The 15,818-nt window shown below is 45.0% G+C and overlaps 1 protein-coding gene across 1 annotated transcript in view; it reads right to left on the bottom strand.

Moving 5' to 3' along the window:
• BRINP1 (BMP/retinoic acid inducible neural specific 1) overlaps positions 1 to 15,818 on the bottom strand; it is an 86,410-nt gene that overhangs the window by 55,853 nt on the left and 14,739 nt on the right. Inside the window, exon 2 of the mRNA XM_032200157.1 lies at positions 2,179 to 2,446. Within this exon, the coding sequence (XP_032056048.1) occupies positions 2,179 to 2,396 (218 nt within the window). The 5' untranslated portion in view covers positions 2,397 to 2,446. The remainder of the gene's footprint in view (positions 1 to 2,178; positions 2,447 to 15,818) is intronic.

Raw genomic sequence — 15,818 nt, 5'->3', positions numbered from 1 at the left:
GAGACTCTTTTCAGACCCCTCCCCATGCCCCCAGGCCTCCCACGCATGCAGATGCTGCTGTCTTTGCCTCCCGTGTGCACAGAGGTTGCACACTGTTCTCCCTGTGCTAGAAGTCTCTCAGATAAATACTTTGGCAATATCCAGCAGAAATAGAGTAATACAGATCCTTTTTCACTTCCCATGTATAAAATTCACCCTGAACTAAGATTAACCTTCAAATTCTTAGCAGTCTCCTACAGACCAAAGGGGAATTTGCTCCTCACCCCATAGTAGATAAAATTACAAATCACAGGCTTCATATTAAAGCAAGATTTTAGCTCCTTTACTAGAATGGGAACAGCAAAGCTGCGGTGCAGCCTGTCTGCTCTGGGTGTGAATTCTCTGTTGCAGGAAACCTTTCATGAGAGGTTGCTCACAAACCTGTCAGATGAACCACAGGTACGGGCTGAGCCCGCCTAGGGGAAGCAGCATGGATTAGATGACCTCTCAAGGTCCTTGCAGCCCCTTTTCTCCATGATTCTCTGAGAGAGGATCCCTGGCTTGATGGATCTCTGCCCTGACCTACCCTGACAGCCCTTGGAGGTGTCTGAATGCATCCATTGCATGCATTTCCCTCCCGCTGCAGCTTCTGGAGCCTGCTGGGGTAGCGTTTAGTGCTAAAGAGCTCTTTAGCAAAGGGCAGAGCCACTGCCAGGACACTGTGTGGGGCAGAGGAGCACAGCCCTGATCCAGCAGGGCAGGGGGAAGCCAGGGTTATCCACAATCAGCAGTTGTGTATAACGTAACTATCCACATATCCACAAAACCTTTTTTTTTTTTTGTTTGTTTTTTTTTTTTTTTTGAAAAAGACATCTTTTCTCTGCTCCTCTGTATAAGCAAAGTCTGTGAGATATCCTCAGAGGAAGCATGGCAGCCTTATTTCTACTTTTTGTGGCTGTTGTCCCCCAGGCTGTTTGGAACAAGGAGGACAAGCCAGGACAACGTCTTCAACCCATGCTAACCTGCCCCTGCTCCGCGGGCTGGTGTGAGGGGAGGGGATGCTGCACTCCCCGCAGGCCACGATGGGACAGGCAAAACTCATTTTTCTTCCCTGCACATCGGTGATGTCTCGCATGTTGCTGCTACCCCGCAAGTGCTTTTGGCTTTCTGCCCATGGGAGAAGGCTGCCTGCACACACATGGTTTTCAGCCCCCACTGACCCCCAGAAAACACGTGTGTGTGTGTCTCTGTGTGCATGTTGCCAGTAGGCTCTTTGCTAGCACTTTCCTACCCACTAGTTTGTGTAGCTACATTTGCAAGTGTCTTTCCGAAGCACGACGGGGATATATAATTATGGAAATGTGCACATGGCTATGAGATTTTGGTCTTTGGGTTTTAGCCCAAATCTCATGATTCTTGCTGGCTTATTCCCCTTCCTTCCAAAGTGCCTGCTGCTGTAATAGGAGGCTCACATGAGCACCCCAGCTTTTCATATTCAAATAACAAAAAGATAAGTATGTTTCTGGATATCACAGCTGCCAAGAAGCACTTGAAACAGGCAACAACAAAGGCTTGAAAAACCTAGAAGGCAAAGGAAAATCCAAATTCTGCCTATTTTCTGTAGTTTTTTAATTGAATGACTTTCAAACCCAGCTCACAGTTCTGGAGGCAAGTCTGACTCATGCACGGAGATCATCTGCAGAGGCCTGCAGTAAGCGGCACACAGCTAGGACGCAGGCACAGCAGCCTGAGAACTGCCATACCAACGTGTGCCTTGTATTTATGGCTGTTCGTGCTTTGTGAACCTAAAACTGTTGGCAGAGCACATGTGTGAATTTGATACAGATGCTTGGTCTGCCCATTGGGACAGATCTGAGAAACTTGCTTGTGAACCTGACTTTGAATTTTTTGCCTGTCTCAAAAAGTGCACACCCACACCTGTGGTCCTTTTTCATCTCATTCTACATTGTGCACACTGCCAGGGCACTGCGGTGCCTTCATCTCATGATCAGAGCACTACATCCGAGCCTCTGAAGCAATCTGCATTGCCAGCTGAGGGCTGTGGGCAACCAGAGAAGCATCTCCAGGTGGAACGGGTGCAGTGGCGCATCCCCCCCCATTGACTAGGCCTCAAGCTCAAGGGACCTGTCTGGGTTCCCACCACCGCACAGTTACGGGAGCCGCAGCAAACCAACGTACCTGTATATTTTATATCTGGTTGTAAATCCTTGACGATGTCTTTCCACAAAGGATAAGTAGCTCCGCGAGTGGTGGAAGGGCCCCCTGTCTGAAATAAGCCAATCAAACTCCTTGGAGACATGTTGGTTGGTGGCAGCGGGGTCCTGGTGGGAGGGCTGTACTAGTATATGGTCCCATATAAACAGGAGGTAGAGGAACTCAACAAGCCTCCAGTTCATGCTTTTCTGTCTGCCTTTTTCCTCTCATTCTTGCTCCATTCTGTGGAGTCCTGTTGAAAAAGAGAGGGAAGAGGGGGAAGGAAGGAGAGAGAAAGAAACGGAGGGAGGGGAGGGAGAAGGGAGAGAAAGAGAGAGTTTAGAAATAGGAATTGCTTTGATCCTTTGACAAGTGTCTCTCAGGGTAAAAGAGACATGAAAAAATCACATTTTAAAAGCCTTCAGTCTGTCTGCGTTGCTGCTTGGAGTATCTGGCAGTGTTTTATTCACACCTAAGTGGTGCCTTTAACCTCCTGAGTACATACCACCTTTGAAATAACCAGGTCCCGACCTGAGCCATCCTCGCCCCAGCTTTTCCATCATTTCCCTCATGAAGTTCTCTGCAATGCCGCAAAGAGGGGTGAGGGCTGGGTGCAGAAGGTGGCCGCACCCCAGGCTACAATTACCCATTTATCGTCCCTTTAATGCTGTGCCAGAGAAACGTGTCTTCTGCTTTCATGTCTCTCTGATGATCTGTAATCCATACTCCATGCAACCTGAGCAATCTATAAAGACCCAGCTCTTGCTTTAAAGTGTTGCCAAAAAAAAAAATAAAACAAAATAATTACCCAGGTTTCAGCGACGAGCGCATGTGGACGCAGAGACACACACGCACACACACAGCCACACGTGACTCTGAAATCCTGCCAAACGCTGAAAGATAAAAATCACCCCAACCTGCTTCCCTGCCGGGGTGCTTGGGAGGCATGTGTTTGGAGGAGGGGACGGGGTCTGTTGCTATTGGGATCACAGTAGGACCTCGGGGCTCTTCCCAAGATCGAGGCTCATGCTGAGCATGCATATTGAGCAGTGGGAGATTTGCTAGGGAGCTTACGGGGATGCTCCCCAGCACCTGGTGTAGGGCACGCTGTCCGTCATGTGCAAAGCGTGGCTGCGGGCAGCCTTGCTACGAGCCAGCTCCTCTCCCCGATGTGCTCGGTGTCTGAACAGACAAGACATATGATGAGTGGGAAGGGAAACAGAGGGGTGAAATGCCTTGCCAAAGGTTACGCAGCAAGCCATGGATACAGCTGGAAGAGAGCCCTTGTCTCCTGACTCCCATTTCCAGCGTTTCAGCCGTTAGATCATCCGCCTCCGCAGTCATGCTGCTGGCACAGTGCCTCTCTCCGAACGGAGCCGTGTGCTCCACCGGTGGAAGGGGAGCAGCTCGTTTTGTCAGCACCTGTGCCCAGCACCAACCCCATTCCCTTTGGCTTCCTAACCAGGACACTGAGGGGAACACAGCAGCAGCAGCAGCCCAGAGTGGTGGGTAGTGCTCCCCACTCACCAGAGCCGAACATCCTCATTGCTGGGAGCTGCTGACGAGGCTTTGAAAAAGCCCTCTCCCCACGCAGGACCTGTTCCTCCTCCTGCCCACCTCCTATCCATCTGGTTGCCTTGCTGAGTTTTGTGGGGATGTGCCAGCATGGTGGGGATGCCCAGGCAGAGCAGCTTTGAGGCCGTGGCCCTCACTCTGGGAGTACAATCCTAGGCAAAAGGTGTCCTCAGGGCAGCCGATACCCACACATTTCTGCATTAATATAGCTCACAGAGCCTGGAGCTACTCTTTAAAAGGAGGAGAAATCAGGCTACGCAGAGCTTACAACCAAGAGTTTTGGTGTCAGGCGTATTTGTACATCTCCAGCAACCTTTCTTGTTGGGAGTCTGAGTCCACCACAAGCACTCTGAAAGTCTGCAGTTCACAGAGGGAAAAGGTCTTGCTAAGAAGAGGTTGCACTGTTGTGCTAGAGGCTCCACGCATATTTGCACATGGAGGTGAGAGCCTGCCTGTTGCAAGCACCATGGTACGGAGCAGAGGGCATCAACATCATGGCTGGCGTGGCCATCTCCTTGACTCCAGAAGCTTTCTCTGGGAAAAAAAAAGCAAAGATGCAGCCCATGGCAGCGAGTGCACATCTCCTGCGCGGGTGTATTGGAGCTGGGAGTGCGACGGGGAGCACAAGAGCCGAGTGTGCGCACACGGCGGGGTGCGTGGGAGGCCGCACGTGTGCACAGCATGTGCCTGTGGAGCTGCAGCGAGCTCAGCAGCTCTTGACAAAACAGAATTGTGTAAAGTCTAGTTAAAAACGACAGTCAGCTGTTGCATTGCATGAAGAAATGGAAAAAAAAATAAGTATGGGAAAGCCAACGAATGTTCACTTTTTTCTGTTGGGCACATATAAACTTCTTTCCAATTGCAGATAGAATATTACTGTTATTAAACCTAATGGCACCTGTAGCTCCTGACTGAGGAGGTTGTTCCTATACTGGAGACATTTTTAATATTAGCCTTCAACACTGACTCCCATTTCTGCCATAATCAGGACAGATTTCAGTGCTTTAGTCCCTCACCTCTCAGAAAAGAGCAGTACTATTCTACCTCAAAAAAAAAAAAAAAAAAAAAAAAAAAAGGGTTTGGGGATTCTCGCCCCACATCGAGGGGCACACAGCCTATTCCTAGTGGGGTATGGTGTGGGTCTGATTCCAGTCACAGTGGTCATGAACCTGAGGTGTTACTGGGAAATGCTCTCAGCTACATCCCACCGTGGGCATTTCCAAATTCCAGTTCAGGAGATTTTTTCTTCTGCTTCTCTGTTCAGGCTGCTTCTCTGCCCCACTGCTCGTTGCATGCCCACAGCTCTCTGCCATCACAAGCACACGGCTGCAAGCTCAGCATATTCACTGCTAGACAGGTACGTAGGTTTGCTGCTGATAATGATCTGTGCACATCCTCCTCACCGTCTTGCTTGTCTGTTCATTAAACTCTTCCATAACTACTTCCTTCATCAGCCAGCCTGGATCAGTTTTCCTTTAAACATTTCACTTCCTATTGAATTTCTATTGCAGAGAGGAAGGGAGCTCTTACATACCAAAGTGGAGTGATAGCTCACCTCCAGCTCCCAGCACAGTGCAAGCATAAACAGAAATATGAGAACAACCAAATGAAGTGGGCTTCAGAGAAATCCCACTGTGTCCTTCCATATCTGAGCAGTGTACACTGGGGAGATTTCAGTTTATAACAGAGAGGAGATATTCACTAATTCCCCCCACACACATCCTCCCTTCCTTTCCTGTTAGGTCGAAGTTAGAATCAGGATGAATAGAAATACTTAATAGAAAGACTTAGTAAAAACTCTTAACCAGGGGTAAAGACATGTCTAGAACATACCTTGAGACCACAAGAAGTGGCCACATCTCCCACCTGGAAGCTGGATACTGGAGGTATCAGTGCTGAGAGCAAGGATTGGTGCCTGAGGCAGTGAGGGTAGTAGAGCACAACTGGGTCTAGATGACTAGCACACAACCACCTTTAATTTTTTAGTAGTATCTTTTTCCCCCCGTAGCTTCTGTAGAGATGTTGTTTTGCGTTAAATATTAATACACACCACGGGGCTGGTCCCCATGGAAGCTATAAAGCTTACTAAAGTGGGACTATTTTGTATCTAAGGCAATAATGTGAGGTCTATTCAATCTAACTCCTAACAAGTTTGAATCTGAAATTAATTTGTTATGTGGCATTATGGGGTTTCACTGATGTAAGATATGTTCTGGGGATTGTGCAAGGCAGATGGGGGAAGAAGAGGAAGGGGAGATGTCTGCATGTATAGAGCCTTTGGGTAGGAGACCCAAGATAAACTAAAAGCTAAATCTGTCACAGAAGCAATCTCTGCATTAAAGGACAGCCTTGCTAGAGGAAGACACTGGTTTTTGATCCAGGAGCCAACATTCTTCTCAGTTCTGCACAAGACGCACTCAGTGATCATGGGCAATGCCCTTAAATGTATTATTTCTCCCCCTCACTTTCCTATTATCAGCTTGGGCATACAATAGTATTTGTCAGACTTATTTGCAATCTTGTTGGAGAAGCCATTGTTTGAGGATAGCACTTAGCAAAACACAGCCCTGCCGGCCACATGGCTCATTAGGTGTTCATGTACTAAAGGCAATGAAAGACAACTACCTCAAGGTGTCAAAAAGCAGAGCCTATGCCCACTCTGGAGCATTACACAGTGCTGTAGTGTTCTGGGTCCTTCTGGTTCATCTCAACAAGCAGGATGATGCAATTATCATATCTGTTAATAAACATGATCAGCTGGTGAGACAGGACATGGGCTCAAGTAAATAACTGTTGGGATCAGAAGATGTGAGAAGTACTGATTCTGAGGCACATAACAATCAGTTTCCAGCACTGTCCATCACGAAGGCATATCTGTCAGGGTAAATGTAGATTTCTGTCGCAACCCCTTTTAGAGAGGCAGTTTAAAAAGGCCTTATTCTAATCAGAATTCAGCCTGGAACATTAAATGTTCCTTGTCTTATAAGCCTTCAGGATTCTTGGAGGAAAAATAGGCAGGTGCTTTCTGTAAAGAGCAAGTTGTATTTGAATGTACACTTAATTTCATTGTGATTGATATCTGTGTGTTAATTATATTCTATTTTGGGCAATACCTTTGCTGTCACAAGGCAGTGCCTTTTATCCAAGGAGTTCAAATTGAATTAGAGACATTAATTAAAGCTCTCAGCACTCTAGTAAGGCAGGCAAGTGCTGTTACTCCCATTGTTTCTTGAAATAAGAAGAAAGGAATAAAGCTGGGTGTCTACTTAGCCACTTAAAAGGTAATTTTTATACAGCGGGGTAGCTCAGAATGGTAGATTTTACAGAAAACGATACTGTGAGATCAGATTCTTGTTGGGGAGGCTGTGTAGCTCCAGATCACCGCTGTAAATGGGAAGGCAGAGTGCAGGAGTTGGCTGTCTGTTGCTTGCTCTGAACACTACACTTTGCCTCTGCCTCCTGGGATTTTCTACCCTTCTTCTAACCTCTGTACCTTTCTTTTATCCCTTCTATTAGAGTCAAATTGATCTTGCACACATCCCTTCTGTTTTCTCACGCTCATTGTTGTAAACTATTTCTATCAGAAATGTAAACTTGGGAAAGAAAGATTACCAAACACATTATTTTTAGTAAAGAAATAAGTCCCCTATCTCTTTAAGCTTCATGCACCAATAATTCTTTCTTGTGTCCCACATTTGGTTCTTGGCAGGTTGAAAGAGGTTTCTGCCTGCTGCCGTTTAACAGAGGGAAGAGGCTAACAATTGCTATTTGTATCTGAAACGCTTCTGTTCTGCAGCAACTTCACATGCTGCTTTAGGATGCTGATAAATTAGTAAAAGACTGAAGTGTCAAGGGAGAGATGAAACAGCTTATGTTAGTTTAGAGCTCGACCCTGGAAAGTGATGAACGTCTGACCTCATTTCAGCAAACAGCTTAAGTGCATGCTTAATTTTAAGTGTTTTTACCTTCTCCCAGATTTTATTCAACATTCCCTGCTTTAAGTACACTCACATTTCTGCTAGACAGGTAACTACTGCCCTACACCTTCAGGGTTTCACTCCTGGTAGGTCACTGGTTGCAGCTAGAGCAACAATATTTATGTCTTGCGCTTGATTCAGAGGTGGAATAGCTGGAAGTTAGCTCCTGCCCATGGAGCAGCTTTAGTTCTTTAGCTGTTCTCTGCAAATGCTGGCCAGCAATCCAACCAAGCTGAGAACATCTCTTGTGTGTCAGGGAAACATGGAATGTGGATGGAAAGGGACAGGGAAGCCAATCTGTCAGTTTGATAAGTCTGTAAGTTTGTTAAGTACAAATTTTGTTTGTTAATACAAAGTTCTGTGGATAAACCTGAGCCCTGGGAAAACAGAAATTGGCCACTTCTGCCCTGGGGGTCTTTGTGGCTCAAGCTGCAAAGGAGTCAGCGATGGAAATACAGTTCTGCAATTGCTGTAACTTTCTGATCAGTGTCTAAATTTGCACTTATTCTTTGCCCACTTTACTTTGAAAAGTGTGTGAACACTTAGACCTGAGGGATATTCATCAGCTGAGATGCTTTTGGGTGAGAAAAGGCAAGGAAAGGGGATGAGAAATTCCTCTCCTAAAGTACTAATACAGTTTAAAAATGTACTTCAACTTTTCCAAGTTGTTCATGCTGAAAGAAATAAAAGAAATAATGATTGGGTGATATGAATGTTTTAGTTTTAAGAGCACCAAGGGGACACATTTCCAAATTTCCATTTGAAACTGCTTAGAGGTATTTTTCCCCCCTTTTGATTCATCCTTCTAGCCCCTTAAGACAGCACAGTGATAAAAATATTTCTTTTGACCCTAAATGACTCGGAGGAAATAAGGCCTTTTTCTTCGCAGTTTGTCAACACTTTGCTTACAACTTGTCAGAATATTCAGTGAACCAAAAACACCCTACGTATCCTCTGTTATTAATGCAGTTCAACCAGCAGCCTAAAGGAAGCCACTTTTGTGCAAAAACTCTAATTGCTCCCTGCCTATAGCGAGGTGAGAATCACACTGGTAACAACTAGGTGCCGTATTTCAGCTCATTTGTCCCCACACTCCAGCTAATTATAAACTACTGATGTTCTTATGATGAGGATCAGAGGCAGCTTGAAAATGAAGAAGTGTGGAAGGGATGCAATCTCCACCAAGTCATAACATCAGGTGGTGCTGGACAGTGTTAACAGAGGGAATTAAACTTCATCAGACCTCACCATGAATCAACTAGCCAAGATGCCAAAGACACTGCTCTGAAATCCAGGACCTACAGAGGCTAGGTTCAGGACTCTACTTAGAAAGAGGATCCATTTAACAATGGTTGGTAGATCAGGAACTGAATTAAAAGTATCTTCTGCACGTGCGTGCTGATATGGGATGAAGAATGATATTTTGAAGACAGTCCTGCTGAATCTGGGACTGCAACGGTATCGTGCTAGGTGCTGTACAACCAGGAAGGCAGTCCATGCCCCAAAAAGCTTACAATCTAATTAGAAGACCAAGGACACCAGATGGTCAGGGACAGATGGGGGAACACGAGGGAACAGTGAGATAATACCGCTCAGCGGGCTGCGGAGCAGTGGTGTCAGCACACCAGCAGCCCTACCGTTGGCAAGATTTTGATAGCTATTGTCATAAATGAGAGTTATAAATAGGGAGGCAGGATAATGAGCTAGCTTTGTAGATGTTTGTGAGGAACTCCTCTCATTTGTGAAGTGGCAGAGATAGAATGAATATAGATGGTAATAATAATGATAAATTGCACTTTTCTGAGCTGCTTATTAAGAAAAAATATGGTGGGTGGTGAGCAGTGATTTCTATTAAACACTGCCCCTGAACTTGAAATTATTCCTACTATTATTAAATTATTGTCCAAGCTGGTCCACTTCCCCATAATTTCATTCTAAGTTACACAAAAATGCAGCTCTGCTTTCTGTCTTCCTCAGTATTTATACACCTTATATCAAAGTCCGGTAATCTCATAAGTGTTAATAGGTTTTTATCCTTGCAGTAGCTTTAGGAGATGGGGAAATGCTGTTTTTCCCATTCTGCAGAATGGGAATTGAGACACGGGGTAGATTAATGGCTTGCCCCAGATCATTTCTTAAGTGCTTCAGGAATTCAACCCAAATCTCTTAAGTCTCAGCTCAATGTTACATCTCCTTGCAGTACCCTTCCTACGCACCTTCGTGCTACTGTTCCAGAATTAGCTAAGACTTGCCACAGAGCTGCTTAGAATTATTTTTTTTGGATTGCTCATTTTCATGTCAGAAAAATGCCAATTCATCAAAGGCAAAACACCTTGTAGAAATTTGTTGATTTAAGGGAAAAAAAGCATTTTGATAAAGTCAGCTTTTCTTTGGAACAGAATGTGTTGAGTTTTCTATTTGGAAAGGATCGGTTCAAGATTGTGTTTTGTTTTTCATTACATGTTGAGTAATATACGTTAAAAATCAAAATGAAGTGTTTTCTTAAACAGTATGTTTTGACTGAACCAAAATAAATTTTGTAATTTATGCACAAAGAAAATGTCCAAATTCATTTAATACTTCTGTTGCAAGTTGGAATAACGATTTGTAGAAACACCTGCAAACTCTGCACAATAAACTGAACAACTGAATAAGAATCTTACTGTTCCCTGCCATTTCTGCTGGAAAACTGAGACAAACAGTAATCTGAAAACTGAGTTCAAAGAGGTCTGGGTCAGAGTCCAGAAACCCTGGTTCTTGCTTTCATGCCTACTCCAATCTGTGTTCCAGCCTTGCCTTTCTAATATATTCCATTGCAACAATTTGGACCTGTAAGCAGAGACCTAGAAGGAGAAATAACAACACCAAATCTGCCCCGAAGAGCAATAATTTAATGTTAAATTCAAAAGATCAACTGTTATCCCACACCTGACATCCTCTGAATTATTTTTATTGTTCTGAAGTTCTTTCCTGGGCAGGCACTATGCCACCATAGCCACATGGAGTGATCCCTGGGAAATGCAAGCAGACACTGCTTATTTGGTATGCCAGCAATCTGAGGGTACCTAATGATCCTTGCAACTTATGTGTCTTCCTGTTTTTCTTGCCCCTCAGAAAGGAGCACAGTTCTTGACCGAGATTTTGCACTTCTCAGCTCTGGCTGGAGGAGCACAAGGGGTTAAAATCTGCACACCACTGCTTCTCCTGGTACAGCTCCTGCTGCTTGGATAATGACAGCCCTGCCTGCCAAGATGAAAAGCCCCATTTAACTCGGCACTTCCTATGGGCACCAGGTTCTGCCACCATTCACGCTGGATGATGCCAGCAGAACCAGGGGCAGCTGAAAATGGGAGGGAAAAAGGACCCGGAGTTGTTGGCTGCAAATTCTGGCCTTGAGCAGATCCGCCTCTCTTATCACACGGTGAATGAAGAATTTGCTGTGGCTGTAAAATCTCCATGAATTTAGCCACACCAGCTCCTGCAGCCACTGCCTGAGCCCGTTGTGCAGCAGTCCTGCCAGGCTGAGACCTCACGAGGCTGGCTCAGCTTGGGCTTTGTGGGGGAACAGAACTGGAACTGGAACCAGCATTAAGCTAACTGGCTACTGAAATGATGTGATGGATGCTGTCCAGTGACTGGGAGGTGTGCTACATGAATCTCGCTTTGATTTAAGGATTTAGGAAGAATTCTTTAGTCCATAGAGCCCTGGTCTGAGGCTAGTTCAGCTCTGTATACTGTCTTGCCTCCCCATATAAGGGAAGATGTATGCACATTTGTGCACAGGAGCTTAAATTCAGACTCTAAATGTGGGCTAAAATGTGTAATAGCCCCAAATAACTCCATTTTTTGGCAGTTTCTGAAATAGAAGCCAGAAATCTTGAATGCTGGTCTCCTGCACCAGGCGTGCATCCATGCAGAGCCCAGCAGTAGCAGGTTCTGCTGGAAGGTCTATTGAAGTCAATGAGCCTTGGGTTGGATCTCATTGCAAAAAGATAATCAAATATAATATTAACTCTTAATTTGGAACAGCGTATTAAATTAGAAGCTCAAATTAACCTGAAACTGCATTTATATAATGAGAAGATTTAAAATCTGTGCATCACAAAGGTGGGAGAATTCCTAGCCAAAGCTGTTTTCAGCAGCTTTGAAACCCAGTGCCAACCTACCTGCAGTGCTGCGTTTAACCTATTCCATAAGCCCCGGTTCTGGGATTTTCAATGAGAAGGAAGGATGCATGGAAAATCAAGCCATCTCATACTAACTACTATTAATCTTTCAAGCACAGAAGGGTTGTTACTAGCTGGACCCCAACCAATGCCAAGAACTGAAAAATCCCAGAGGATACTGAGAATCTGCACTGGCATCTGACGATTACAAATAATAACCTCTTCCATCAGTGCATCGACACAGATTCTCCAAAAACTGAACTGAAAACTGAAGGAACTCAGTCCTCTCTAGGTTTAGATTCCAAAACCACTCAGGGCTGAGCATCTCGAATATTAAAGCAGTTTGATACCCGAGTTTCAGGCCACCTGTATCTGTGAGTTTTATTTATCTCCTTCTTTGAGATTGTTCTGCTCTGTGCTAAATCCATCTTGTGACCACCTGGAGCGTTTGAGAGTCTTGGCTGTGATGCTTGTCTGTTTAGATAGACTGTAAGTAGAGCTGGTCAAAAAATTTTGACAGAACAGCTTTTCACAGGAAAACATAGTTCTCTTGAAATCGAAACGTTGCATGGGAACATGTCAATTTTGACAAACTTTTTTGTGTTTAAAGTGTCAAAACAAATCATTCTGATTTTCTCTTCTCACTTCAGTTATACTGAAATGTTTCATTTTGAGGAGATAAACATGTTATTTTTATGTTGTTTCAATTAATTTGCTTTGACATTTTTATTTATTCCGCATTGTGTTGATATATGTTTAATATGTTTAAAGTATATACGGCAGAAAGTATTTTGTGGTGTTTTAGTTATTATATGTATTATCCTTACACTGTGCTGAATATTTCCCATAGCATTTTAGCACTATAGAAGCAGAGGATCTTGATGACCTCCAATAATTACTTTTGAAATTTTTTGGCCATAAGAGATTTGTGGGATCAGGATCCTGATTCAAAATGGTGTTTTAAAAACAAAACACAAACACAAATAGCACAAATCAAAAGGCTAGAATTTCCTGAGGAAATAGCATGTCCGTTTTCCAAGCAGCTCTGTCAGCTCAGTGACTGCATAGCACAGCTCAGGTCCCCTCTGCACTTGACAAAACCAACTTCTTTGCTTGCTTTAAAAAGGCAAGAAAATTTAAATAAAGGAAAAAGTAAAAGGGGGAAAGGAAAGGAAAGGAAAGGAAAGGAAAGGAAAGGAAAGGAAAGGAAAGGAAAGGAAAGGAAAGGAAAGGAAAGGAAAGGAAAGGAAAGGAAAGGAAAGGAAAGGAAAGGAAAGGAAAGGAAAGGAAAGGAAAGGAAAGGAAAGGAAAGGAAAGGAAAGGAAAGGAAAGGAAAGGAAAGGAAAGGAGAAAAGAAAAGAAAAGAAAAGAAAAGAAAAGAAAAGAAAAGAAAAGAAAAGAAAAGAAAAGAAAAGAAAAGAAAAGAAAAGAAAAGAAAAGAAAAGAAAAGAAAAGAAAAGAAAAGAAAAGAAAAGAACTTTCCCAGGGTAGAATCTGCATGTAATGTTTTCAAGAGCATCAGGAACTTAAACATCTGAATACCATTGACCTCCTGGGGCCTTTGGCTTCCAAGCCACTTACATACTTTTAAAAGATATATTCCACCTCCTTCTTGGAAGTCTACCTTTTCTGTTTTTTGTTTTTTGTTTTTTTTTCCCCCTCTCTCTTTTAGAGCACATTTTTGCTCCTTCATGCATAGCAGAGGGGGATTGCTACCCATGAATTTCCACCACCAGGTGTGTGCAGTGGCAAAAGCACGTTGAAAAGAGAGGCAAGGCGAGCAGCAAAAGAAAAGCGAGAGTGGCCGCGCAGAGCAGAGCCTGTAATGAGGCAGCGCTATTGATTCTTCATTTCATGGATGAAAATGTCCCCAGCGGCTCCTGTGCACTCTCTGCAGCTCGATAAGAGACAGAGGGCATCAGGTCTCGGTGCTGAGGTCTCTGCGCATGGGGCTGAAGGCGAGGGGACAGGGAGCCTGTCCCAACCAGCGGTGCACAGCACTCAGAGCACAAAGGCTTGGTGTGGAGGTGGATGGAGCAGGAGGCAGAGCTGGGCTATGCATCAGCAGCCTCTCTTTCCTTCTCCTCCCTTTCATCCCACCAAAAGGAAGTCTGAAGGGCAGCAAGGGCTGCTCCCTCCAGCCCCTTCCATGGCCAGCACCCCTCGCTGGGGTGAGATGTTTTGTGCAATGTGAACAAGCATCCCCAGCCTTCAGGAGTTTATTTGAAGTAGCAGAGGCCTTTCTGTCTGCATGCCCTCTTGGAGGGCCATGCCTCTCCTGCCAGGCACCACAGTCTGAAACCCAAGTCCCCGTACACAGCTGCTCTGAGTGTGCACCTTTGCATGCAGATTCATCCGGGTGTCTACGGCTGCTCCAGCTGGTCTGTCACTACAGATTAAAGCTTCCATGCTAATAGTGAGTACGGCTGTAGTCTGAGACATACATTAAGGGACGTTTTCCCCCTCCCCACCCCACAAATGGCTCCATCCCAGCCCACGTTTCTGTGTGTTCAGCCTTGCCACTGGCAAGGGAGGGGAGAAAAGTGCCTCTGTTTGTTTCCCTGTTATGCAGCAATGGAACAAGTTGGAGGCAGAAAAATATGGCTGAGGATGAAGAATTTTGAAAACTGGAGTTTAGTAACTTGAAAATTGATCTCGTCCCTTGTCACCTACACATCCAAAATATTGCAGCCCCGTCCCTTTGACAACAACAGCACACAACTGAGCACTGAACTGCCCCCCGAAGGAGTCCTCAGGGGAAATGGTTCATGATTCCAAAGCACACGGTGGAGTCTCCTTGGAGAGGAAGAATGCTCCTGCAGGGAGAGATTGCCCATCCATGCCAGACACTGGAAATCATCAGCCTTTCATTGCCAGAGGATTGAAGGCTGTTGACAGATCGAAAAGAATTGGCATGGACATTTGACCTTCCTCCATTGCCAGGAGGAAATCATTGACCAGGAAGAATAGCACATGCTCTGCTCAGCTCTGCAAGGGGAGGGAAGAGGGTCTGGAAGAGTTTGGAGCTATTTGTAAAACAAACGCTACTGCTTCAGCACAACCTGTGCAGTTGGCCAGTGCTGTCACCACTCGTGGGCATGCTGGAGGAGCAACTTCCAGTTTGGCACATGTCAGGTGCCATCACAACTCCTCCTGCTCCAAGGGGACACTCAGAATGAGGGTCTGCCCAGAAGGCTTTCTGGTGAATGCTGACAGATTCACACCTTTGCGGGCTGGGAATGGGACAGAACATGGTAAAGTGCAGTTTACAGTATCGTTGGCACAGTGTCCTGCCAAAACGAGAGCCTGATCCCCTCCACCAGCACACACACACAGCTGAGTTCCCCCACTGCTTGATAGATCCCACATGCCTCTGCAGCCTCCCCAAGTGACTGTCTGACAGCAATCCAGAGCAGGCATCACATTTGTTTCTCCAACAACCTGACTTGCAGGAAGATCTTTGTGCAGTCAGCTGGCCAAATCCAAATCTGCAAAACACCTCCATCACCGGTCATGATTAATTAATTCTGCTTTGACATTCCCCAGGGCACCTACCAGCTACTCAGAGCTGCTTGAGAAAGAGACACTGCTGTGGAAAAGGAATGAACAGATTTTCCTCGACTGCAGCCATGGAATTAGATAATAAATAACTAGATAGATAATTTTCTATGAGCAGTAAATCAAATGCAGAACAGGAATGTGGCTAGCTGGCTTATTCCTATGAAATCAAAGGCGTTTGGAAGGAGTTTCCAAAGAAGGGTATTTAAACTCTACTGTACTCATGAAGACATAGCCTGAAGTTATCTATCACATCTAATGCCACTGTTTATAAAGACAGCCAACTATTCTTGGACATTTTATTCTTGCTATAATATTCTTGGCCCAAAGCAGCCCAAGGAAGCTTCCT

Source organism: Aythya fuligula, chromosome 19 (assembly GCF_009819795.1).
Source record: "Aythya fuligula isolate bAytFul2 chromosome 19, bAytFul2.pri, whole genome shotgun sequence".
In the NCBI taxonomy this organism is placed as follows: Eukaryota; Metazoa; Chordata; class Aves; order Anseriformes; family Anatidae; genus Aythya; species Aythya fuligula.
Note: the sequence above shows the minus strand (reverse complement) of the source record. Positions and strands in the feature narration are given on the sequence as shown.